The sequence below is a fragment of the Epinephelus moara genome, chromosome 19 (assembly GCF_006386435.1).
Source record: "Epinephelus moara isolate mb chromosome 19, YSFRI_EMoa_1.0, whole genome shotgun sequence".
Classification (NCBI taxonomy): Eukaryota; Metazoa; Chordata; class Actinopteri; order Perciformes; family Serranidae; genus Epinephelus; species Epinephelus moara.
Window position 1 is genome coordinate 37,108,782 of NC_065524.1, and position 27,712 is coordinate 37,136,493.

The 27,712-nt window shown below is 42.9% G+C and overlaps 1 protein-coding gene across 1 annotated transcript in view; it reads right to left on the reverse strand.

Moving 5' to 3' along the window:
- The window catches only part of atrnl1a (attractin-like 1a), a 428,607-nt gene extending 402,101 nt beyond the window's left edge, over positions 1–26,506 (reverse strand). Inside the window, exon 1 of the mRNA XM_050071268.1 lies at positions 25,682–26,506. Within this exon, the coding sequence (XP_049927225.1) occupies positions 25,682–25,926 (245 nt within the window). The 5' untranslated portion in view covers positions 25,927–26,506. The remainder of the gene's footprint in view (positions 1–25,681) is intronic.
- Between the last annotated feature and the right edge of the window lie 1,206 nt (positions 26,507–27,712).

Consider the following 27,712-nt stretch of genomic DNA (forward strand, 5'->3'; position numbering starts at 1 on the left):
TAGGCCTAACCGCCATATGGATTTTTACTAAACTTGGTAGATATGTAGAACAGGACGCCTCAAGGTGACTGGAGAAATTTAACTCTAATTGGCAACTGGGTGGCGCTATAACAACAGAAAAATGCTTCAAAATGGCTAAAATGTGACCGATCGCTGTGGCTCCCCCTGTGGACCAATGTTGGTGTTTTCTAATTTTTGGTAATTTATGCTGTACATAATCACTGCCAGTGTGTCATTCTGTCTGTCCCACATTTTTCAAAAACTCTGTCTGAATACATTGCTCTTCTTAATGGGTTCAGTTGACTATTTAATCTGCAATTTCCTGTGACCTGTATCCCAAACACTGGGCACCTGTGCACTCAATGGGTATAGACTAGTCTTTATTAAGACAAATAACATGCACAACATATACACACAGCACGGTGCACATATACATATCTAGGGGTCACATAGTCACGGCTAAGCCTCCCTCTAGCCACCAATTTAGACTTGCCATAAGTATATTAACTGAGTCCCCCAAACAAGTACCATAACATACATACACACCACACACATCTCCACAAATGATGTAATACATAAAACAGACAAACACATGCTGACACACACACACACACACACACACACAAACTCCCAAGCATACACATACACACAGATGTGCAGCAAATGGGCACCACAAAGGCCCAATCTGCCAATCCCACAGCCCTCTCCTATTCCCATCCTTCCCCAAGGCTCAGTTGTTCCCATCCCTTTAGGAATTTCAAGGTTTGTTGTTTTCTTTAAGGACTGAACTGTTTTACAGACAAACAACTGACTAAGGAAGCAGCATCTGTGCTGTGCTATACGGGACAAGTTGGGTTTAAATGTTTATTTTTGTGTTGTAATAAATCGAGTTGTTTACTTTAACCCCTTATTAGCTGTGTGTCATTTGCTGAGGCCCAAACATAAAAGATCTTGGCTCACTGTAAAGTCACACTTGTGGTACATTGCTGTAACGCCCAGAGTCCTAAATGTCACCCTACAGATGAGATGAGATGAGATGAGATGAGATGAGATGAGATGAGATAGGATTTAAGACTGTGGAAGTTTGTGTAATGAGGCCCTGGAGGACTTTTTCCACCACTGATTGTTGCACAAAATAGAAATGTGCATCATTCTTGCTGATATACGCCCAGTGGAATAATAAACTTTTATACGGACATGACAAATATAAGGAGGGGTTGAGCCGTACATTATGAATCAGTCAAAGAGCAGTTTATTCCTCTGACAGGAGCCAAAAACTTGTCTTGAGTTTTGTTACAGAATGACGTGACTCCTGAGCTGGTATCTGAACTCAAGGTGATGAAGTCAGTCGATCAATGTGAGCGTTATTTTTCATTTAAAAAGAGAAGCTATTCTGTCCTCTGAGTCCTGACACAGCCCGACAGTAGATGCAGCTCCACTCGTGTGTGTGTGTGTGTGTGTGTGTGTGTGTGTGTGCAGAAATAGAGCCTTTATTACAGTCTGACAACAGGCCGCTGTATTATTACAGAGTTTGTACCCAGCCCAGTCAGGCCACAGGCTGATTATACACTGTGTCCTGCAGCCGGCAGAGGTGTGTGTGTGTGTGTGTGTCTATATGTGTGTATGTGTTCTCCCATGCGTGTGTCCGCCCCTATGGTGAGCCCCATCACATGTGGTCTGCATTAAAACACTATTGTGGTGTTACGGGGCTGCGAGGCGTTGCCATGACAACTGAAATCACTATCCCATGTTGTCAGCCTCTCAGTCATATTATGGGATGTTTTCCTGTACTCTATAAGCATGCACACACACACACACACACAAAATCCCCACACCACACCCAACGTAGGCTTGCTAAGCCCTGAATACACTCCAGCAGCACATGCTGTCTGATACATCAAAGCTCCCACACCAACACACACACACACACACACACACACACACACACACACACACCATAAAGAACAAAAACTAAGGGCGGAAAATGAAGAGCAGTCAAATGATCATTATAAAGGCAGCAGTGCCAGTTATCGAACAGAGATTCCTTACAGAGTCCACAGAGGAGGTGCCGAAAAAGTTTGGCTATCCCAACAACATCTCTGGTGCATCCTTTAAACACAATACACATGTATGTGAAAGGTAGCTTATATGAGAAGCATGACTTAAAGCATTTATTATCTTAAGGTAGATTTATCCTCCTGTGTTGAATCCATGCCAGAAATAAACTAGAAACTTCCAGTTCCTCTGAAACTGACTGAAGCAGAGTCATGTGAAGCAAGCTTTGAAGAAACAGTCTCTCATAATAGGGACTCTGCAAAAACTAATGCAGAGTTGTCCTGTTATGTCTCTTTTATTTCTGTATGTAATTATATGGATTTTGTATTTGCACCTGTCAGTCTTGCAAGACTGGACACCTTGTCCCCCCTCAGAGGATGACCACAAAAATAAGCCTGCAGCTCTCTTGTGTAATTTAATCCTCGACAGTTGTAGAAGTAATAACTGTGTCAGGTGAGGAAGATTTATGTTTATTTATTATTTATTTAACCTTCATTTAACCAGGAAGTCCCATTAAGTTTGGACATCTCTTTGACAAGAAAAACCTGGCCGACGTAGCAGCCGATCAGAACACGTTTAAAATGCAGCGAATACAACATATAATACAAGAATCCACATTAAAACAACAACTATTCAAACATAGTGGCCTCTCAAGAAAAACGAGCACGTCTCAGTCACGACACATTGTTATTGCAATATTCAACTGAGCCTGTACAGAAAGTTATGAATGAATTTTTAATTGACTGTATTAATATATTGTGCACACCCATTCCCCATTAACGAGGCAAACTAGCTTAAAAATGCAATTTAATTTAATTTAAAAAAACCTTCTCGGGGAACCTATTTGTCACTCTTTGCGTGTGGGAATTATAAACATGTGACACATCAGAAGCCCTGATTCGCAGCCAGTGTGAGGGATGGTAACATTTAAAAGGACGAAAAATTGATTGCTTTATTGTACGGAGCAAAAACCAAGAAGAAGACCGACCACCGAAAGAAAAGAGAAACAAAAACTGACAGCATCATGAAAGCTACCTGTCTTCTTTCTCTTATTTTAACTGTCTCATGTCGTGATAAGAATGATAACACATGATATAGAAGCTCAGATACAAATACAGGTGTGCCCTCAGATGTTGGCATTCCCTTTGGTGTACTTTGGGCTCAATAAGTTTGAAAACCACTGATCTATGACATAGTCTCTGAGCAGATGTGAACCCTACACCATATTCTGATGTTCACCTTCCTAGAAATGTAACTACATGTGGTGGCAATGTAACCGTGATTGGTCCGCTGGTAGTATTGCATTTCCTCCTGTGCATTTCTGCCAGTGAGAATACTGAAGAAGTCAGTACGTATAATATTTATATTTGTACCACTCTTCTCCTTCTTCTTCTTCTTCTTCACATTAAAAAGACGGCCAGATGGCAGAAAATTCATAAACAGATTTCCACAAACATGGCTGTGGATGTCACAGAATGAAGAGATGGAGGAACTTGAGGGACGAGAACGTTCACCTCCGAAAATGACTCACTACATTTGTTTGTTTGTTTGTTTTTTCCTGGCTGGCACCACATATACACTACAAAAAATAATCCACAGATTCAACTTAAAATAATTAAGGTAACAGTTTGCATGCATCTTTAGAAGTGGCTCCAACTCTGGCCTTATTGAGTAAATCTTATCTCATAATCTGACAAACCCAATTAGTTTGGCACAACCAACATGATTTGGTTAGACCTTGAAAGGCAGTCTCTTTGTTGCCTCGATGTCTTTGCTGAAAATTGTTGTTTTATTTGATGTATTTGAACTGTCTCTGTAAAGTGACTTTGAGAACTTTGAAAAGCGCTTTTTAAATAAAATGTATTATTATTATTATTTGTCTTTGGCAGTTTTCAGTTCTTTCAGCAGTGATGGACACTGACATACACATTGGGCACCTCAGGTTTGAAAAGCCAGGTTCATGTTGTGTTTTTGGAGCGGACAAATGATTCACGTGTGTCACTGAGACTTTTCCTTTCGCTATGTCTGTCTAGAGAAAATAAGTGCTGCCCAACTGAACCTCCAAATGGTAAAAGGCTGGTCAATACAGCAAAGTATCGCAATATTTTGTGTGGCGATATCGTATCAATACTATTGATATCTGCAAATACACATTTTAACACAACTTTTGGTGCTACAATTTTTTTTTTCCTGGTGAGGTCAGCAGAGGTCTCAATCAGCTGCATTTGGCAGGAAGTTCATCGAAACAAAGATGGAGGCACGGGAGAAAGAAATCAGAAATCAGCGTTTAAATCAAACGTCTGGACTTATTTTAGATTTTTTCGCACTAAAGGAAAGAAGGATTCGAATATGACACACGTGATTCACAAGCAGTGTCATATAAGAATAAAATACTCTGGGAATACCACGAACATGAGGGCTCACCTCACACTCCACCATCAAGAGATAGCATTAGCCGCTGATGGCTGAGCTAATGCTAAACCCGCCCCGCCGAAAAATCAAGCACTGGACACACTTAGCTCGACAAAACTACCATCCAACTGTGAAAGAGCTGAGAATATAACACAGTCCATCACCTACTTCCTGTTCAAAGATCAAACTAAAACCAAGGCTTTTGTTACATGCTAAAAACACGTGAACCCAGGTATGTGACTCCGCCCCCACATTTTTTCTCCGACACAGCCGTACCCGAGCTCTACAGAGAAGTGAAGCATAAAGCTGAGTAATATTTGAGTACAGCAGGAAGGGTGGCGTTAACCTGTGACGCCTGGACTTCAAGGTCAGTGGATTCACATGAGACTGTAATGGCACATTACAAAGGGTGTTAAATCTGCCCACAGTTCAGTCTGTCAGGTGTATGCAGCATCTCTGACAGGTGTTATGATGGTGTTGGTCAGTCTGTCTGCTCTGTGTCACATTTAGCTGCAATAGAAATGATTAAAGTCGATGAACAGACTGAAAACTTGAGGTAAAACTGATGTTGAATTTGCAGTTGGGAAAAAAGGAAGCACAATATATTGCACTATATTTTATCACAATACTCAGCATATCGCATTATCGTGATAATATCGAATCGTGGGCCCTCTGGTGATTTCCACCCCTATTCGCAGGCGACCTAAGTTGCATGTCGTACTCCTCATCTTTCCCACATAAATCCACACTTAAAGCTATCCAGTGTAGGTAAAATGCCGAAAAAGGTGTTGGATTGATTTGTTATTTCTTTGTTTTGACAGAACACATGTATAACTGTTTGCTGAGAAGGAACGCAAGACGACAATTATCCCCTTTTCCTACAAAGGTTGAATCAATATAAGCTGCTTTACACAAAAGCATCTACCAAATGAATTTACTGCACTGTAATGTAATGTTCTCCACTGCCTGAGTGTAGCTGTTGCTGGTAATTATCTTGTGTAGCTCACCAGCAGCTTCTAACAGAAGATTACGTTTTGCCTAGCAAAATCAAAATGCATAATCAGAGCTACGGGGGGAAAGCCGAGCTGCTGCTTCTTTTTTATCTTGTTGGATTTGTAAAAGTTTCGGTGCATTGCAGCCACCCTGCGGTTCTTAGAGTTTTAGAGGACAAGTGTGAGAAAAAGACACACCAATCAAATGTCTTATCAGGCAGAGAGAGATGCACATGATGTGTGGCTAAAGTATAAATGACAGTGTGTAAACCAAATTTCGATTTTATCTGGATGTCAAACACATTAACTGATCACATTCATGTTTGGGTTTTTGTTGGTAAAAAATGGCGGTTGATATCTTGAGCTGAAAAAAAACAGGTGTAAAAAATCTGCCAAGCACAATAACAGCCTCAGGTGATCCTGAGCACAGCTGTAACGAACATGCAGCTCTGACCACGCCACCTGGCAGAAAGTGACAGGACATGACAAAATGACTGCACGCCCTCAGGCAGTGCGTGTGTGTATTCACCAGGTACATGTGTATCTGTTTATGACTTGCTATCACATTCTCTCTCTCTCTCTCTCTCTCTCTCTCTCTCTCCACACACACACACAAAGACACAAACACACACATGAGAAGACAAAGAATTACACAGGCACACATGGAGGCAGAGCCAGCACATGCTTTAGTGATGAAATCATTTGTGAGAAAACACAGTTTGGAAGCGAGAGGGGACCGCGTCTGTTTCTGGGTGGATTGCAGGAAAAGTGTGTGTGTGTGTGTCTGTGTGTGTGTGTGCGTATATCCACTGGGACAGACAGAGAGAGACACGAAGTGCGTACAGATGAAGAGATGAAAAGAGGAAGAGTGAAAGAAACAGAGAGGAAGGTCTGAATCCAAAGAGATGCTCCCTGCCAGGAAAATAACTCCGGCCTCAGCAGAGATCCGGAGGATCATCTACACACAGTCAGCAGTGCAAACCTGACCACACAGAAACACACACACACACACACACACACACACACACACATCTGAGACAAGGATAATAAAGCTTGCACATTTGTTTCTGTGGTTGCCGCTGAGAGAGTCTCACTCACTGTTTGGTTAAAGCTCATGGATGGACAGAAGCATGCACACACACACAAAACCTTTCACACAAACTCAATACTTTCTGTGTTTGCCCGCCACAATAAAAGCCTTCTGGTGAAGAAACTTTTGTACGGCTTTTGTTGTGAAGTAGCCACAAGAAGAGTAGATGCCAAACGCTGGCAGTAGCAAGGGGTTCATACAGTGAACTGGCAGGTAACAAGTTGCACACAGGTGAGCAGCTTTTTCCCAACATTCATCAAGTTTTGATTAATATTGGACCTCATGGAAAACTTACACTTGAGTTGCATAAATTCATTTTCAAAGAAGAGACCTGATTGGATAGGGGCCCAAAACCAGCAAGGCTAAGTTCAAAATGGTAAGAATAGTAACTAGATCAAAGTGTGTGCAACTTAAGAAGGCACTAATAGGAAGAGAACCATAACACTGTCAGCAGTACAGCTGGAAAGCATGTGGTTGTGTTGTGGAAAAAAAACAGGTTTGGCTTTACAAACACGTGGGAAGCAAACATCGTCCTCCCAGGTAGTCTGGATGTTGGAGACCCATTCACCACCCCTCCTGCCCTATACTTTTGTCATTGTCCTACCACGTTCACCCTACGCTGCTGGGTGCCATTAAACATCAACAGCGACCAGCTACGTTTCATGCCGACTTGAAAGGACGGCTTTTAAGTCACTGGAGCCACTGATCAAGCACTGGTTTTTGACGACTTCAGAGATTGTAGCATCACCAATTCAGTATCTAACTGGGGGTGCGGCGGCAGAGAATAAACATCGGTGATGTTTTTCAGCGATGGAGGGGGTTCATGAAGGACAAAGAGCTTCAATCCGACGCTGAAGTGGCATGTTTTCTGCTGGACAGGTAAACTACTAAAATAAATGCTACTATTTGTCAGCACGTAGTATAATAGCGTTACGTGTCGGACTCGACAAGTAGGGAGTAAGGAGGAGAGTTCGTAACGTTACATCATCTCCAGGTAGAGCAATTACCGTAAAACACTTGCGAAAATTTTAGTCTTATGTCAAAGGCATAACAGGCATAACATCCTCCCCTCTTCTTCCCTCTCCGTGGCTGAGGCACGTCGCCTGGCCCTTCCTGCACCTCTTCCTCTCCCTCGTCTTCCTCCTCTCCCTCTCCCTCTCCCTCCTCTCCCTGTCTCCTGTGGAAAATCACTCTGCAAACACATATTATAATATGTAACGTTAACAGTTATCCTACCAACGTAACGATTATTTGCCGCACTGTGCCATGACTTTATTTAGCATTACTGCGCTAATGTTTGCTCGTGTTACCAAAACAATTAGGAATAAAACACTCCTAACCTCTCACTGATAACCTTTAACACATCGTAATATGGTTTAGATCCTCATCTCATTGCTCATTGCTTCGGATATGTTACCGGCAGAGACCCTGCTCTCTGTCGCGGACGACGCCATTTTTCCAAAGTGTTTTGGTCCTCGGAGGCCACCGTAACTTTGCCGACAGGAGGGGTGAGCACAGGCGAGCGAGTGAGCGCTGCAATCTAGAATCTAAATGCTACATGTCACTGTTTTCAACCCATTTTACACACTGGCCCTTTAAGCTTCAGCAATGATGGCAAGAATACCATGCATGCCTGTATGTTTATTAAAGCGAACAAGTGATGAATCAGTCTCATGCATGAATCATACATCAGCAATAGTCAACAGCAGGCGGCTGTGGCTCAGAGGTAAAGCGGGTTGTCCACTAATCGGATCCCCGGCTCCTCCAGTCCACATGTCAAAGTATTCTTGGGCGAGATACTGAACCCCAAATTGCTCCTGATGGCTGTTCCATCGGTGTGTGAGAGCGTGTAAGTGGTTACTGAGTAGCAGGTGGCAACGTGTACGGTAGCCTCGGCCACCAGTGTGTGAGTGAATGGGTGAATGTGATGTAGTGTAAAAGCGCTTTGAGTGGTCGGGAAACTAGAGAGGCGCTATACAAATACAGTCCAGATGAGGGTACAGAAAAATAGAAATTAATAGCCTAAAGCTTTTGTCAATATTTTAGAGACGCCCAAAATAAAAAAGAAACATGTTTTGAAGGGGGCTCTTATCTTATTGACAGGAACCAAGCTCCCTCTGGCTCCCCAGTGGTTCACTCTCTGACGTTTGTGCCAAAAAATTCACTCATGGTGTTGCTGAGATATCGCATTCATAAGAATGGGTAAGACAACCCACAAATATAATGCCTCCTGCCACAGCTATTGCCAGCGCAGAGGCATTAAGACACATATTTCTCTTCTGGGATGATGATCAGATTTGATAAAGAGTCCACATGGATCCACTCAGGTATGAGATGAATAGAGTCCCTGCTCTGAGTCCCACAGTAATAACAGTCGGACACTACTTGATCTAAGCAGACAGAACATCACTGGGGCCTGGCTGTAGGTTTTTATAACTGAGTGGACCTGTGAAGATAGTTTACACTGGATAAGTTAATACGTGCTGTCAAGAGTCCAGAGTAAATTTGTTTGATTTCCAAGTGTGCTTTTGATAAATCCCCACACTGCACTTCACAGAAAATGGAGGAGCTGCTACAAAACTAGCAGCGTTCGTCAACAGTTGCAATTTGTGGCGCAAGTCTTTCATAATTTCCCGCCACAACAAAACAGAAATGTACATTCATATATGAAATAGTGATCCAGCTGTTGAATCAATAATCAACTCAAAGTAAGCAAAGTATCAAAGTAGCTACGCCATCAATCATCTCATGCGATTGCTGAAAGTAGCAGATGAGCCAGCAGACTGCCCGTCAGATTCTAGATATTAGTGACAAACATGTTGTGAAAAAACTAATAAAGAAAGCAAATTGTTGACACAGATTTCCTGAACAGTCTTTGCTGTGGTGCAGCACAATGCTGGAAACAAAGACAGACCGACGAAAATCTATCAAGCTTCAGTCCAACTGTGAAAAACTGATCCAAATCTGTTCACGTTCAGGACTTCCTAATGGTGCGGTCCAGTTACACAGAAAAATAAAATGTTCTTAAAACAAATAACATCATGTCAGTAGTCAGATGAATACAAAACATATATCATAGCCTGATATTCAGCCAGATACCACTTAAGTAATGCTGTCGCACATACTGAACCTGAACAAAAAGCCAGCCCAATGAGCCAACTGTCCTCTGTTGTACTCTAATGGGAGACATTTTAACTCAACGCTTGTCTAATTATCCAGTGATGGAGGGACACTAGACTTTACCACAAACACTGATCTGATTACTGTACAACAAAGAAAGTGAATGGTGAGTGTGTCTGACGGGTCGTACAGACTGTACACACACAGCCAAATGACTATTGATCCACTGAGGCTGTGTGGGGCATGATGGAGAGGTTGTGACATCATCATTAGGAGACAGAGATTTTATACACTGGCTGGTTGTGGGTTTAAAGTATCGACTACAATAACTGGTGATTTCTCCATAGTTTTATTCTGTATAAACCAAAGTTTCATTAAATGATTGTTTCATTTATAATAGATATTGCCCTTTTTAAACAGTGAAGCTTCATGTGTTGCACTGGCTTGGTTTGGCTTGGGCCATCAGCCCAGCGGCAAGGATTTACACAAACTCTTATACAGCTAACAGTGAACATAAAACTGGAAAACAGGACGAAGGAGAGAAACTAAACTCCAAATATATCGGCCCCGATCATCAAAATAGATGGATTGGGTATCGGAAAATGCAACCTATACCTGAGGCGATCCTTTCCCTTTAAATCTATTGCGACGCAAGCTACGTCATACGTCATGGAGCGAAGGAGAGAATCTGCTGTGTGGAGGTATTTCACACTATTTCAACTGCTGTTGCACAATTGTTTATTTTTGTTAAAAAAAAAAAAGTTCATCATTGCATTAATCTGTTTCATCTTGTTTCACTTTATCTTAGGGAGGAACTGTGTAGTCATCAATGCCTGATGCCTCTAGTCTTTTCTGTTCTACATGTAAAGGTATATAGCTTTTTAGGTCAACCATGGTATCGGCTATCGGCTGATACTCAAAGCCACAGCATCGTGATTGGTATCGAAACTGAAAAAGCTAGATCGGTGCTAGGCCTGTCACGATAACAAATTTGGCTGGGCGATTAATTGCGTCAGAAATTATTGCGATAAGCGATAATTGCGTAATATTGTGCTTTTAAGACCATTTTTATTATTGTTGTAATTTTGCTGTTTTTATACCATTTTTTAAACTTATATAATGATAATAAAGGCATATTGATGTAAGTACACAATTTTAAATAGAAATAAAAATGTATTTAACAAGAATATTTAGGAATGCGAAAAAATTAAACTTAAATATCCGAAATATCACGTAAAAATATCAAAATAAATACAAAGAAATAGTATCACGTAAAAATATCAAAATAAATACAAAGAAATAGACTGTCAGTCTCTCACTCTCAGGTGTGCCGTTAAGTTGGTCATATTCGCTCTTTTTGTTGAGATGGTTTTAGAACAAACCCGGCACACCGGCTCGTACAAATTACTGGGCTCCCCTCTGTCATTTGGTTTAAATCCAAAACACTCCCACACAGGGGCCGTGGCATTTGGTTTAGGAACAAGTTCCCTGTCTTTCTCTTACGCTCAACTCTCTGTTTTTTTTCTCCGCCCCGTCTCCCCCTCACGAAGATCACTTTGTGTGTGTGTGTGTGTGTGTGTGTGTGTGTGTGTGTGTGTGTGTGTGTGTGTGTAGCCCATAGCCCCGCCTCCCTCACAGAGACAAAGACACTGGATGACAAGAGCTTTCCCTCCGTTCATTACGCTAATGAACCAACTCACCTGGCTGCCAGACGATGCACGGCAGTGAACATTCTCGTCGTCCAGTCTCTTTGGTGGAGAGAGACGAGGAAAACAAACACACATGAATATGGCAATTAACCACGGCCAGAAAAGTTACCCTCTCCCTTTTAATTTACTGCGCAATTAACCGACTTATCGCATATCGCGACAGGCCTAATCGGTGCATCTCTAATAGAGATGAATTCATGTGTGTCCAGTTTCTATTTTATTCCTGTCACTTGCATTGAAAGTTGTAGGGATGCACGATAACATCGGCACGTCATCAATATTGGTAGATTTGTGTGGACATCGAGCTTCTGGTGTAACACAATGTTGCTCAATGGTCAGACACTTACTGTCAGGTTGTCAGTTAAAGCGTGCAGACTTTTTCCTGCTGCATCATCGTACAAAGACCAAATTTAGAGGTAGAACATAGGCACAGACATTTCCAGTCATCTCTCCGTCAGCTCTGCTAAATTGGAGCTAAATGTATGCTCTTAAGTCTATTTTGTAAGTGAAACAAGGCATGTTAATAATCAATAGATTGTATTAATCCCTTCAATACTAAACACTGACAACCGAAAAATCCCTTTAATACGACATAGTGACGACCGAAAATGTTCTGGTAAGAACTCATCTGCTTGAAAAAAACTGAGTAAGTCACATCAGACAGCCTGAGTTTTCCCTTGAAGTCTTTTTTAATGCAGTTACAGATACAGTGTCAGCGGGGTTCACCGTCCCATGATGATGATGTCATAAGAACAGACCTTTGCCATCTCTCTGAAGCCGCTACAGCCTCAGGGAGAAACACAGGGGGTTATGATTCATGTAATACACCCACCAATCCAACTGTGCGTGCATGTGTGTGTGTGTGTGTGTGTGTGTGTGTGTGTGTGTGTGTTGCCCTTGCTTTCGCTCTCATCAGAGCAGGATTAACACACACTGGACAGATGGCCGTCCGATGCTCCTCCCTCCCAAACACTCACATGCCTTCTCACATGCATGCACACGCGCACACACACACACACACACACACACACACACACACACACCATACAACTCAGCAGTGCGGTGGCAACTTCAGTTCACGAGCTGTGTCATCATCACTGCACACTGCCTGAGGCTTAAACACATAATCAGACACACACACACACACACACACGCGGTCTGAAGCCTGTGTCCGCAGATGATGACTCTGATGTCAGAAAAGCACTCTATTCTGTCTCCACTCAGCCTGTCTCTCACTATAACACTCATGTGGTTGCTTTGTCCTTGAACGGCTTCCCTCTCTTTACCTTCAGGCACCACAGAGCCGGCAGGCTTCATATTCAGAGCACTTTGTGTCCGTGCATATTTGTGACTGTCGTTCACTGTGAACATAATGAGTTTGTGTGGAAACGTCGTGTTTTTAGAAGGATGTCCTATGGTTGGTGTCAGTGCCTGAATGTTCTCCTCAGGCCTGCAACATGTGTTCTTGTCACAGTTTGTGTTTGTCAGAGACTAACCCTAACCCTCCTGCAGATTCAACTTGTTCACATTTTGGCACATCAATCAGGAAGAAACTGATGTGGGACATTCTAGATGGTTTAATATTAAAACAACTTTAAAGACAAAATAAATTACTCCCACAATAAAGGCACAATAGCATGTTACAGTGGGGAGACCAACAAACAAAACCGTTGATCTGTAGCGAGTCATGTGCTGTGTTTCCAGCGGCTTTTTAAAAACACTTATATGGTGTTTTGCAGATTGGTCTACCAATAACATTTTGGTGATATTTATTTACCAGCGTTCACGTGCATGAAAGCTCTAGAAAAGCATACCCTGTTGCACTGACCACTTGTTATGAGCATGAATTTGCGGCTTGGTGATATGACGTGGCCACCGAGTCACACTTCACAACCATCTGCTGTTACTGACATACTAATGTGTGTTGTGTTTACTGCTGCAGCAGTATTTGCACACTTATGATATATTATAGTTATATTATTATTTTACTCAAAGTGTGATCATGATAACTTTGTTGTCTCAAGTCTTTGCACTCAAGTAGCCTACAAAGTTACATCCCAAATGTATTTGCACATTTGAAATAAAAGACCAAGTCAAGACTGACAAGTCCCAAATCAAGTCCCAAGTACAAAACTTTGACTTTCAAGGCCTAGACAATTGACCTATGGCTAAGTCCCGCCCTCAAACGCGATGAGAATCACAGTGCGTATAGCCATTCCCATACACTTGGACATTCTCTGCCTGGACGTCCATTGAAATGCATTACAGAAAGTCAGTTTTGTTCGGTTTTATGAGCTTTTTCTGAGATTTGAAGTTTAAAAATGGTCAAACGGTGTGCATGGGGTACATGCAACTCTGACACAAGGTATCCTGAGAGGCTGGGCGACCAGGTGTATTTTTTACACTTTAAACCACATCTCAACCGAGAAAAGTGTCTCCTTTGGATAAAGTTGTGTGGTAACGTTAGACCACAACATCAACTCAACGTGAATAAGATTAACAATGATGTCTACATCTGTTCTAAGGTAAGTCAACATTGTGTTTGAGGCAACATATTGTCACTTTGCTGGAAAGAAATATAAAGTTATCTTTAACATCTCTAGCTAACGTTAGCTAAAGTTAGCCTAACGTTAGCTCCTAGCTGCGTTGTTCATCATGTCACCTTGTTTGCTGGGAGTTCATTAGCCTATTTTGTTCTAGTTTTGTACTTTGGTGATCGTACATCATTGTTAGCTGTTGTCCAAAGGGCTCTAGTTAAGCTAACGTTAACTTCTGGAGCTTAGCTTCATTAACTTATCTGTAATGGCAGAGATAACAAAGGTTGGCAAACGTTATGCTGAATGATTCAGTGTAAATACTGTAGCACCAAACTAACGGAGAGACACTCTTGGTAAAGATGGTAAAAAGGCCGTTATCCTTTTCTCATATTCTGAGCCAAAAACCTTAACTTCAGTGGCACTTTAACTTGTTGTCTTTGATGGTGACGGCAACCAGATGCGGTTCACAAGCGTACACTGTGACCTGTAAATTTAGGCTTGTAATTTAAGCTTTTCATCGACCTTCTCAACAATAAAATGATGAATATATCCCTCCAATGCGTAGTTTAGGCCCTTTTGGTTACTTCTGTCTCCAAAAATCATCAATTGTCTCCTGCAAAATGCCGTGTACTGCAGTGTCGTAGTCAAGACCGCACCAACCGAGACCAAGACATTACCGAGACCAGAGAGTACCGAGACCGAGACAAGACCAAGACATTTAGAGGTTGAGACCGAGACAAGACCAAGACCATATATATCTAAGGAAAATCATAATAAAACATCTAAATGTGAGTTTTTTTTATTTAAGTTTGCTTTTAAATAAATATAACAACAAAAACAATATCTGCTCTGTTGTTGCAGAGCACAATGAAACAAATCTTAGAGTTCACACAGCCTCTCCTCCTGCCGTCTCCATCCTCTGTGTGCAGGGGGCGTGTCAGTCACTCACACTGACACCGGGCAGGTAGCAGCTGCAGCTGGGGGAAATCTTTGTGCTACCAATGATTTGAAGTTATTAGCTGTTTTTGAGATTTCACGCTTATCAGTAAAGCACGGACAAAAAGCATAAGTGGTGGTCTCGACCGGTCTCATTCAAAAAACCTGAGTCCGCCCAGTCCGAGACCGAGACAAGACCGAGTAAAAATGCCCTCGATTCCGAGACGAGACCAAGACCCTCAAGAGACCGGTCTCGAGACCAAGACCGATCTCAAGTACTACAACACTAGTGTACTGTGACACCTGTCATAGCGCCCAGTCACTGAATGTTGATAGTTTGTCCGAGTGAGTGGAGGGGGGAGTGGCTTAGCCATAGGTCAATTTATACTGCCCTCTTCACCAAAAATGATGCCATTTTAACAAGAGTAAGATGTTAAATTTAGAAAAAATCATGAATGCTTTTCAAAATAGTTTTTTGTTAAAACAAGTTTGTTTGTATGCTGTGGTTTGTTTTCGAAATTATTAATCTTTATTTTGTCCAACTGCCGCTCAGTAACATAATGTTAAGTCCTGTCGGGGGGGGGCATAAACACATACAGCGAGCAGCAATGACCCACTGTCCAACACCGGCACACCATGAGGACAGAACAGAGGGCTCTGTGGAGACAGAGCACCTGCCACACCTGTCTGTGGTCATTTTGATTTCACGACAAGCCTATTGGTTCTTCAAACAGGTGATGTGCTTTATGTTCTAAAACCAGCTGGTGGCTATTTAACCAGCTGAGTTGCAGGTGACATCATCACCCGGCTTGAATCGAGCTAAGACAGTCAGTTCACACTGCTGCAACTTTTCTCTGCAACGTTCTGAAACAGTTTCATCTCATCTTGAATCTTTGGTCTGAACTGGGCTTAATGGTTCTGTCCTGCAACTTGACTGGATGCTGTTGGCTTTGTTCCAACAAAGTGGATCATCTGGGGAATTAAGTATTGCTGCTGGGAATGGAAAGTGTTAATGTTAGTTGATTCAGAAAATTATATTAATTGAGTTCTGGCACTTTTTAAATATAATGCTTTTTAATCTTTGTTCTTGGGGAAACATATCAAGTTTAAGTCAAAAGTCAAAGTGAAGTCATGAGTCATTGGTGGTAAAGTACAAGTGCAAGTCGAGCCTAAAGTCATCAAATTTGTGACTCAAATCTGACTCGAGTCTAAGTCATTTGACTTGAGTCAAAACCTCTTCACACTTTTTAATTGGCTGTATTTTTAGTGTGCATTACATCATCATACAGTATAAATCTCTTGTTTAAAAATCCCTGTTGTTTTGTCAATAAAAAACATTTGAAACTTTTATTCCCCAAGATGTTCAGTCAATCAAAACTTGGATTAAGTTCTGATAGCGGGGTCTATTTTGGTTCCGGTTCCTAATTGGTGAATTTAGCTAAGTAACCTTCTGTATGAAGAAATGAAAGGTTAACTTATTTGAAACCTTAAATTGAACTTCATTTGACCTTTCTGAACCAATCTCAGGATATCCATGGTGCTGCCACACACACGTGATGTGGAGAGCTGAAGGGGAACCATAATGGGCTCCAACGTCATGTAATAGGATTTTGTTGCCACCATAATATCCAAACTGCGCTCACTGTATTAGTAGACAGATTAAATCAGACATGTAGCGGAGGGGTTTAATCCAAAACTATAATCCCATTTTGGAAATAAAAATAGTATTTATATATTTATTTCAGAAGAACGGACAGGTGGAGTGTTAGTTTAATACCAGTAACTTCTCCGACTGACTTGAAGAGGTGGTACATTTTCAAATCCCATCGTGCAGAGCGTTGTCTGAACTCTGAGTCGCCTCAGTCCATTTATCAGGCTCCAGTGTGATAAATACAGCTTACTCGGCTCCAGCTGTCTGAGAGGCAAAAACCTCCATTGTGGCCTCTGCACACTGAGTGATGGATTTACAACAGCGAGTTAGCAACGAGAGAAACCTGAGTTTTTATTTCATTTTATTTTATTTTTTTCTTCCTTCTATCAATTAGTGCCATCAACATCCTTTTCCAGAAACTCCTGCTGCATCTCTGCTGGGAGATAATGACTCAGAATGTTTGATCAGTGTGAGTTCATCTCACCGTGGCCTCCAGTGTTTCTGGCTGCCTGCACTTAGCATGCAAGAGACAAAGTGAGATTAATGCAGCGCTTCATGCTAGGAAACCTTAGGCAAATAGATTCACTTTGATGTGCCGCATTAGACAGTTTGATGCTGAGACTGCCAGACGCACGGTCACATCGGTCCACGGCTGTTTCGCAGCATCCTCTTCGCCGTAGGGTTAATCAAGGATAAACAGGTAAGTTGTTTAGTTGGATGAGAAGCTCCTACTGGTGAGCATCGTTTCACTGCCGCAGTCGACAGCGAGCACCTGACTCAAAAAGACTCGTGGATGTGTGAGAAGCCACAAATCATTCTTGGACTAAAATCTGCTGCCTATACATGCAGATAATCCAACAACAAAAATGTTTTCTAGGGTTTTTACACAGCTGCAACAAAAACAACAATATTTGGTGCCCTTTCAAACAGTTCAAGATGGCCGGTATTTACAATGCTTACATAAACTGTCAAAGCGACAGAAGGTGTGAGGTTTTAATGGGACATTGTTAAGTGCCAGCTCATTCTCATTACCAGGGCATCGAATACAGGTGCCTTGTCACGCTCCTCTGTATGTGATACTGATGCCAAAGGCACCCTTAGCATCTTCATGAGAAGCACCAGGCTTTCAACTTCCATCCATTTTCATCTGCTTATCCAGGGCCCAGCCGCAGAGACAGCAGGCTGATCAAGGTACTCCAGACGTCCCTCTACCCAGGTACACTATCCAGCTCCTCCTGGGGGATCCCGAGGCGTTCCCAGGCCAGATGAGATTTATATTCCCTCCAGTGTGTTCTGGGTCTGTCCCGGGGCCTCCTACCAGTTGCACGTGCCCTGAAAACCTCTAACGGCAGGCATCGCAATCAGATGCCCGAACCACCTCAGCATGAGGGAGCAGCAGCTGTACTCTGAACTCCCTCCGGATGTCTGAGCTCCTCATCCTATCTCCAAGGCCTTATGAAGAAGCAACATTCTTTGCTAGCCTGATGCTAATGGTAGTACTCACCAGGTTGCTAAAGTGCCCCTGCTGTTTGACAACATAACACACTTGTCTTTATCTGGGCACATTTCCCCCACAAATACAACATGCTAACATTATTAGCACAAGCCTATGGCATTTTACATTGTATAAATTAGCCTAGCAGCAACATGTAACAAAGGTTACGGCACATAATTTGGCTCCATTACAACTCACAAGGTTCACCGACAAAACAACTGTCTTATACTANTGTTTCCACTGAGGGAAATGGTGTCAGCTTACAGAAACAGACAGGAGGTCTGCGTCACCATGACGCTGAGCGTGAGGGTGGGCGAGTTCAACTTTCTGTCAACAACGGGGGTGTTTTGAACACACCCCCATTTTCACAGGTAACTTAGTCTCTCCCCCCCCGCCGCAGGAAATAATGGATTAATCCTGGAAAGCTGTTGATGTAGCACTTTTCTCCTTATGAAAGTAACACGGTGATTATTCAACCAATCAGAATTTGGTCGGACGAGAGCATAGCGTCCAAATAATCGACTAGTCAACCAGGAGACTACAGCCCTGGAAATATCAAAGGGCTGGGATGTTGTCCACAGCAGGAGACCGCTCAGTGTTTGCACTGGTCAAAGTGACGGCTGTGACGGGAGAAGTCGTGAACGTGAGGCGTCACCAGACGTGGTATCAGTTGTCCTCTACCACGACACACTACATGAGCTAAAACGATGGATTATCATGTACGACACTCATTGTTGTTGAGCTGCTTCGAGCTATGACCTGGCTGATATCATGTGTGAAATTGGCATTCTACGCAATAATACGTCAGGGCTATGGGTTTGTCATGTTGTCTTGACGTTTCTATGTCCCCTAGTGGCCACAAAAAAGATTACAAATGCAGCTTTAACAGCGACGTTACATTAGTTATATTAATCTGACCTTAATGGTAGAGACAGCAAATAAGAAAACACTCACACAGGTTGTTCTAGGAGGCGGTGACAAACTTGTTGGACTTGTTGGTCTGTGACAGACAACTCTCGAACACAATATTGAGTGCATAATGCAGGGGGATAAATAAATCATCTAATTTTGACAACAGTGTCAGAGTCACCATCCACTGCCCTACAAATACAAGGACGACTGTAGTGTGAATGTAACAAATACCACCTCAGCAAAGGACAGGAGGGGACCGGTCAGAAACAGAAAGGGAGAGAGAAAGATTTTCCTAATTTACCAAATAATTCCAACTTAATTCTGCATATCTGCTCCAGACTGAACCCTGGGTGTGCGTCTGTGTGTAAGTGTGACTTGTGTGTGTTTTGCATGTGAGAACAAGCAAGACGTTGTCTGGTCTAGACAAAGAGAGAAAGAACAGCAGAGAATAAACAAAGAGAAAGAGACAACGCCATTGGAAAACAAAGGGTGAGACTGCGGACCAATAAAACTACACCGAGCACCAATACCTCAAATCAATAGACAAACAGAATCTACTCCCTATTTCTCCTTTATTGGGTCTGTCTGTGTGGATATGACACACAACAGTGTGTGTGTGTGTGTGTGTGTGCACCCCAGACCATCCCGCCTGCAATCCACTGACCACTGAGCCTCTGCTATTGAGTATTTTCAGGGCACAGCAGTGATATTGAAGCCCAGCTCCTTTTCTCTGCTCCACTACTCTCCGGTCTCTGCTCACTATAGATACAGCTGATGTAGCCACAAGTGCTGTGAAGCCTTGAGATAACACAAGTGTTCGGGCAGCATTGTTTCTACAACATTGGCTGTTGACGGGGAGGTTCCTCTCTTTCACAATCCCGAAAAACAACCTCGAGTCCATGTTTTCTCTGATGGATTACTGGATGATAAACCGGGCTTAATACACACACATGGTTTCATGAAATAAATAGAAAAGACAGAATACACACACAGAAAGCCCACAATGCAATGTTTTCAGAGCATCTTCAATGCATGCCACATTTCCAATGTCCAAAACATGAATGCATAAGGAGGGTCAGATACAAAAAGTACCCCACAAACCACCACCATTATACAAAACTAGAGGGTAGAACTGTGGGTAGGCTGTGAGCACAGGTCCCACTAGAGGACGTGGGGCCCTCATGCCACCCTCATGGAGTCTGTTTCTGACAGTGTGGTCAGAAACATGCACACCAGTAGCCTGCTGGAGGTCATTTTGTAGGGCTCTGGCAGTGCTCCTCCTGTTCCTCCTCACACAAAGGAGCAGATACCGGTCCTGCTGCTGGGTTGATGCCCTGTCCAGCTCTCCTCGTGTCTATTCACACACACTCACATATCAATGGAACAGCAAATGGGAGCACTTTGGGGTTCAGTATCTTGCCCAAGGATACTTCGACATGCAGACTGGAGGAGCTGGGGATCGAATCGCGCTCTCCCTCTGACCTACAGCCACTATGCTTTGAGCAACACTGGTGAGAGCTCTTACGCAGGCACAAGCATACTGTACACCAGTAATGGCCCAATTACAGGTACTGTCCCCGCTTAGTGATGTCATTGAGGTTAAACCTAGTCTGGGTGAGAACCTGTCGCCTGCGGCTTTTCATCTGACCTGCTCAGTCTGGCTGCTACGTGCCTCTTTTACTACTATCTGCAATGCTTAACCTTTAACCTTTGCCTGAACCAAATCTGAGCCTCACCAGACTCAGATCAGGAATTAGAAATTGGGGCACCAAGTAGCTCAGCATGTAGAGCAAGCATCTCATGTACGAAGGGAATGTCCTTGCCGCTGCAGCTGCAGATTTGATTCCCGCCTGTGGCCCTTTGCTGCATGTCGTCCCCCCTCTCTTGTCCTTTCAACACTCAAACTGTCCACTCAAATAAAACCACAAATTATAATCTTCTCTTCAGAAGTCAGTGAGGCTGCTACCTGTTAGCTGAACACATTAAAAATAAAGAAAACCTTTCTCTTCACACAGTATTCTTGGTGTGTTTCCTTTTTCCCAGTTTTTATCTCCATGTTCTCACGTTTCTTCATGCACAGTCCACAGTATGCTGCATCACGGTGTGAAAGGTAACATGTTGTCTTTGAAAACGATCCCAAACTGACGCTGATCTCAAGATGCTTTTCCTGCCAACAATAAAATGTGTGCAAATATAGATTTGAGGCGTCGAATGTGTTTGCTCAGACGATAAAACAGCTGTTCAACCTTTTGAAGAGAACTGTGCAAAATTTCACAGCCTCACACTCAGTATTGATGGACACTAACTCGCCGCAAGGCTGCCATAAGACAAAATAAAGCCCGTCCCTGTCGTGTTGTCCGTCTGTTGTCCAGCCTTCAGCCGGCTCTGTTCACCTGCTCTCACAACACTCACGTTGACTGAGAAATCGATGCAATGCTCCAGAGAGAAAGTACCAGACTGAAGTCCTGCCATCTCTCCGTCCTTACTTGTGCAGATTAGGCTGTAGGTGATTGTGAAAAGGTAAAGTCATCCTCTCTGGAGGGTATGAGGGGCGATTAATGCCACAGAGAAAGAAGATGGGAGGGGAAGCTGATCATTTAAGCTGCTCTGAAGATGATATCAGATGGGACTACATGTAGTATGTTCCATACGGCCCAAATACATGTTAACTTTGTAGAAGTTTAACTCACACTCTCTCCTTGTGTGAGCAGTCTATAGCTGTTAGCATTTTTTTTCCCCATGGCAGCAAAACACATTATACCAGTCATCAGAAACTGAGCTACAAGACCACTTTTATTTCTAATTAACTCTTAATGACACACCATACATGCACTTGAAGAAACCCACTTAGCCAGCAACATTAAAGCTACAAACAACCCATAATGCAACACTCTGTAAAACCAGCACACTCTCAATTAAAAAAAATGCTACTGTGCAAGTTTCAAGTGCAAATCCACAATAGCTGCAAACACATATGTGCGGGCATCCATGCATCCATGCATTCATGCATTCACACACACTTGACCTCCAAGGCAAATTCCAGCCTCACAGATAGAGAGCTGTGGTTGCTGTAGGGTGGGTACAGCTTTGTGGACCAATGAACTGATGGACCCACAGATACAGAGCTGCTGGTCGCACGCTCCTCTCAGGCATCAAATGTCTATCTGTCTGTGTGTGTGTGTGTTTTTCTACATTGCTTGGTCATGTTACATTAGATTACATTAGGTTTATTTCTAACACGCAAAATAATAAAAATTTTAACTATAAGCAGAAATCCAGAACAGAGTTCCCACAGACATACTCAGTATGAGTATTTCATGTCCAAAAAGGAGCAGAGGGAAATTAATACTTATCAAATCCTATCCATTTTTTATTTTGTATAAATGAACTTAATATCAAAAATGAATAATCCCACTTTCTGACCCAGTGTTCACCACACACACCTCGATCAAATCCAACAACAATTAAACATTCAAGTTCTGTTTTTTCGGACCTAATTGTAATGCGGAGTTTTGCACATTGGCTAGTCATCCTGTTTAATTTGTCTTCTGATTAAATCAGAACCGTTGAAACAAGTTGTAGGAAGCCTCTGCAAGTAATTGGTTGCTGGCAGACACTCTGTGCTGCAATAAAATGGTTAATCAGCAGTGCCATGCACTGTAGAGCCGATGCGCTGCTGATTCTGCCGGCCTGAATAGAATATAATGTCTATAGCCTTACTGTTGTGTACAGCCAACCCGTAACCCGTGGGACCCGCAAATGGACCTGCGGGTCAGGCAGCAGTGATCGTCTGTTAAATCGGTCTGTAAATGATATTTTGACATTATTGGCTATTACTGTCATGGCATCTGAAGGTACTGATGCGTTGAGCAGGTGACAGTCCGCGGTCGTTTTCAAAACACACTTGTGTCACGCACTCCAAAAGAAACTTGTTGAAACTTTAAACAATAATTTATTGTACAAAACGGGGGAAACAAACGTTGACAAAAACAGTTCCATAATTCATATTAAATTCAAAAGATAACGAAAAAACAGCTACAAGTTAGAGGGAATAGTGATAAAGTGGTAAAACTTGGCATTGATCCACAGCCTCAGACGGATGCGCTCAAGGGTGCCGTGTGCACAAGCTCAGTTGGTAGGCTATGCTATATTTTCACATTTTTAACAATGCAATTTAAAAGTTTTGATTTTTATTGATAACCTACATTTACCAACAACAAAAAGACTACATTTAGCACCAGAAAAATATGTTTAAAAAAAAAAGTAAATAAATAAACGAATATCGAATACCAAATTTTCATAATGAATACCTACCCATAGAAACGAATATTCGAATATCCGAATATTTGGGTACAACCCTACATATCTTGTACCCTGCCTTTGGGGCCGTACACATGCTGCGTCTTTAACCACCTGGAAAAGGCAAAGTTAGGCGCTGAGTGCCATTTCTGTGCCAGCTTTCAAGACCGTAGTGGCAGGTTGCGTCTGAGGTTGCTTCCTCCAGGTGTAGTTTTGTAAGTGTGTATTTGGCCAAAAATATTGTACATCAAACAGATGTAAAGCTCTGGCAGCCCTGACCTAAAATGATTAACTTCTTCTCCGTATTTATCACAGACTGATATTTCCAAAAGTTGAACTCGGGCACTCGTGAAAGCATGCGCACTGCGACAGTGTTGCTCTGGTGTTTAAGCGCACCTGCCACACCTTCATAATGAAAACAATGAATTTGAGGATGCAAAAAATGCAGCTTACTGTGCCATTCCATCTCATATCCCTTCAATAGGTGTATATTTGTTAAATGTTCCTCATGTTTTCATTTTCACACATCAGTTGCTTCATAAATTAACATGTTTGACTGTAATACAATGATTTTTAGCGTTTGTCATATGTGAATCTGTGTAGAAGCTACACATTTTTTGTTATCAGACACTCCCACTGCCACACCTCCTTTTTGCAGACTGGCATGGACAGTTAATCAGCTGTCCTGTGGCTCATGACCAATCTTTCCACTAAACCTTGTGCATGTCTGTGAATCCATTTGAAAGATATGTGCCTTTTTTGCAATACTCCCACTACCTCCCCTTTTAGACAACTGAAATGAACACCACCACACATCTTGACACACGAGGGTTGCAACAGTATGAGATATTCACAGTATGATAAGTGTATCAGAAAATATAGCGGTTTCACTGCACAGTATTACAGAATTTATATTATTATATGTCAGAATGACCCTTAAAGAGAGGAAAATGGAAGGGACATTTTTGGTGGAGAAAACATTTTCTGTCTATAACTGAAACTTGAAATCATTTTGTCAATGGAAGTAGGTGTAAAAAGTCTAACATAAAGGGGAGACTCTCCATCCAGATGCTTTTTTTCAGTATCATAAATGAGCAAATGTACACAGTCTGATAACCATCAACTTTTATATCACAGTATACCTTGAAACCCAGTATATCACTGCAACCCTAACACACACACACACTTGACCTCCATGCCAAATTTCAGCCTCCTGGAGTGAAAACTGTGGCCACCACAGTGTGTGGAAATATTTGTGGACCAACTGACCGACAGAGCGAGCTATAGTGCTGCTGGTCACAGCTAAAAAAGTACCACCTTATATCCAGGCCAGTATGATACCTAAGAGAGATAATTCTGACACGTGACATGGCTCTTTCTGGCAAATTGTGCAAACCAGTGACAAAAGGAGCTGCCTTATTTTCAAGCACATCTACACTGGTGGTCCATTCTGACAGTGCCTGTGAAGCTCAAAGTGTTTGCATACTGTCTCCTCTAGTTTGGATTGAATAAAGAGGACACATGCTTCCATCTAAGTTTACACAACTAATAAACACAGCACCATAATAAGAGAGGATAAACCGTCTGTGGCCACCCATCACTGTCGTGTGCAAAGTAAGGAATCCTTGAAATTCCAGCTGCTGCATCACTGACACGCATCAACATCTTACTCAGCTTTGCAGCCAAAAACGTCTCAGGAAATATCTGAGGCAAAATATCAGTCATGCAATTTCTGGATCCTGATTCATTTTTTAAGAGCAACTGCCAGACAGCAGTCGCAGCAGGCTTTTTAAGCCTGTGTGTAGTACTCTAAAGTGGCAGCGAGAGTGGCAGTCGCTCTGCTCCATTCACTCTGAGCGGCAGACGGCAGTGACCAATCTGCTGTCTGGGCATTAAAATTACATGTTGTCATATTTAGAAAAGTGTTTTGCACTCACTGAATTGAACCAGCTGAACCTGCACTCTCCTGCATGTATTTACAGCACGCTCGTGCAGAGGCATGACCCACTCATGTGTGTGTGCGTGTTACCTCCTTCTGGAGATCTTTGCTTTTGATGCACCCTGTGAAAAATTAAGTCAGATTTGGCAATTTCTAAACTATAACTCAGCCAGGAAAGGTGACTAAAGGAGATCAGAATGTTTGGGCTTTGTTTTGCCGTGGCATTAATTGCCCCTCATACATTCTGGTAACAGAGCCAGGTGGCATCCAAAGCCTCTAATCATTTACATTTAAGACACTTCACGCGCTCAAACAGGTTGTTTGCCACAAATTAAGACACTGAGGAGCCCAAATGAGCAGTGAGATAACTGATATTAGTCTATAGTGGATAAATATGTCTGTCACCAACCTGATATTCACACAGGTCAGGGGCTGCACGTGGTTCAAACACCTAATGTCAATAACAATAACCCAACAGGTAAGATTTAAACTCCTACACGCACGTGGCAGATGTCATATCAATTACCAACTTACTTGAATCTTCCCTGGCAGTGCTGGCACTGATCCCCGACCCACCCGTGGTCACACACGCAGGTCCCGTTCATGCACTTCCCTGAAAAGCAGCTCTTATCGCAGGACTTGGACACCGAGGAGGCTTCCGTGTGGAGCACGAGATGAAGCATCACAAATACTCCCAGGTATGTTTTCAAGACGTCCCGTGCGCTCCTTTTGGACGACTTGCTCCGGGTGCATAGCTGCATCCCTCCAACATCATCCATGATGGACGCGGAGTGTGTGTGTGTGAGAGGCTGCAGCCCCGGATCAGAAAATGAAACTGTCACCTTACGCTATGAGGTGATGTGTTGGCATCAGCGGTGGTGTGGATACAGGCTGGGGTAGCCTACCTGTGACGCCAGAGGAAAGGGCTCGGGTAAACAATAATTACGCACTATGAGGACATGCCGAGCGGTGTGGAGGAGGCTGCGGGACGGGACAAAGAGATGAAACTTTGATGGAAACAGTTTCGACCTTAAAAACACTGTACACGCGATCTCTATCGGAGCCATCCGCTCCGAGCTGCACAAACAGAAAGCCCCGTTACGCGCTCTGCGGCGCGTCCCCACAAGTCTCCCAGATAACTTCCACTGTGGTCAAGGTTCCGATGTAAACACCGTGACCGGATGATGCTGCCTCAGCGTCAAAGACCGTAATCTCCGAGGTTAGAATAAAACCACGGAGCCCACGATGATCGCCGCGCGCTGCTCTCCTGCCGGTTGTTGGATGTGCTCCCAGACAAAGACGTGCCCTCTGCCCGGGTTTGTTATCACAGGATGCGACAGCCGCAGCTCTGCCGGAGCGCCGCTGCTCTCTCTGCTCTGTCTGCTAGCGCTCTCCGGTCCACAGCTGGTTTGTCACGGGGAAACTCCTGCACAAATCCCCGAGCATGAGCAGTACGGACACGCGGTTAAAGGGGCAGTTCCGTTTAAACGGGCAGAGGCATGCAGCAGGCACGGACACTGTGCAGAGACAAAGCCCCTGACATTCGTCTGCAGCACGGCCTCACTACGGTTTCCTACTGTCAGTTTACACTGGAAGCTTTCAGCAGATGTTCAAGACTCACGGTAGAAGAAATAAGTAGGGAGGATGCATCTTCTGTTATACTGAGATATATATTTTTATTGTTATGCAACCAGTTCAAAAAGGAGTGCAACAGGAGCTGATCTCAGAGGGAAATAATACTTATAGATTCATTTTAAACAAACATTAATTTACATGTAGCCATAATTTCCTTATAATTCAATGAAAATGGGGTATTGCTTTTTATAAACTGGAAAATGTGATGCTGTTTTAGGATTTGTATTAGAGTAGTGGTCCTGGGATAGACATGGGCGGATAATGAGACATTGGGCCCCTGGGCACAGATGTGCAAAGGGCCCCACCACCTCTCCTACACAGGAGCAAGACACACATATTTTATGGTCATTTTAGCCCCGTCTCCACCAAAAACTTTGGGTACAGTACCTCTGACACAGATGGAAGTCTGCACCTGGTTTATCGTCCACAGAACGAGGCTGCACGCCCACATTTTCAGAACAAAACAGAACAGGCTGCAGTGAGAGTCTCTCTCCATGGGATATTTAAAAATAGCAGCTTTGTGCATTTAGTCCTTCTCAGGCAAGCTCAGGGGTTTAGTGTTGCCGAAGCTCTGCAATGCTTCTTTTTCTCTGAGTGAAGATTGGGATGTATGCCTTCCAGTCACTTTTAGATCCCGTCATTACTAAAAGTGTGTGTCATATAAAAACTAAAGTGATGGTCAAAGTTGTCACAGTGAAATTTAAGGTGTGCTGATGGATTCACGTCATCAACTCATGCATTGAGTAACATTACAAGTTAACGTTCCACCTTAAAAGTTGCCGGCAGTCGGCCCAGTGAATGAAGTTATTTTTTCTCAGACTCCAGCTGCTGTGAGAGGCAGCAAAACATCCTTTCATTTTATAGTTACAGTTTACTAATAAAACTCTCCACAGTATGAACAGTGGTTACATGAGCCTCAAAACCAGACAC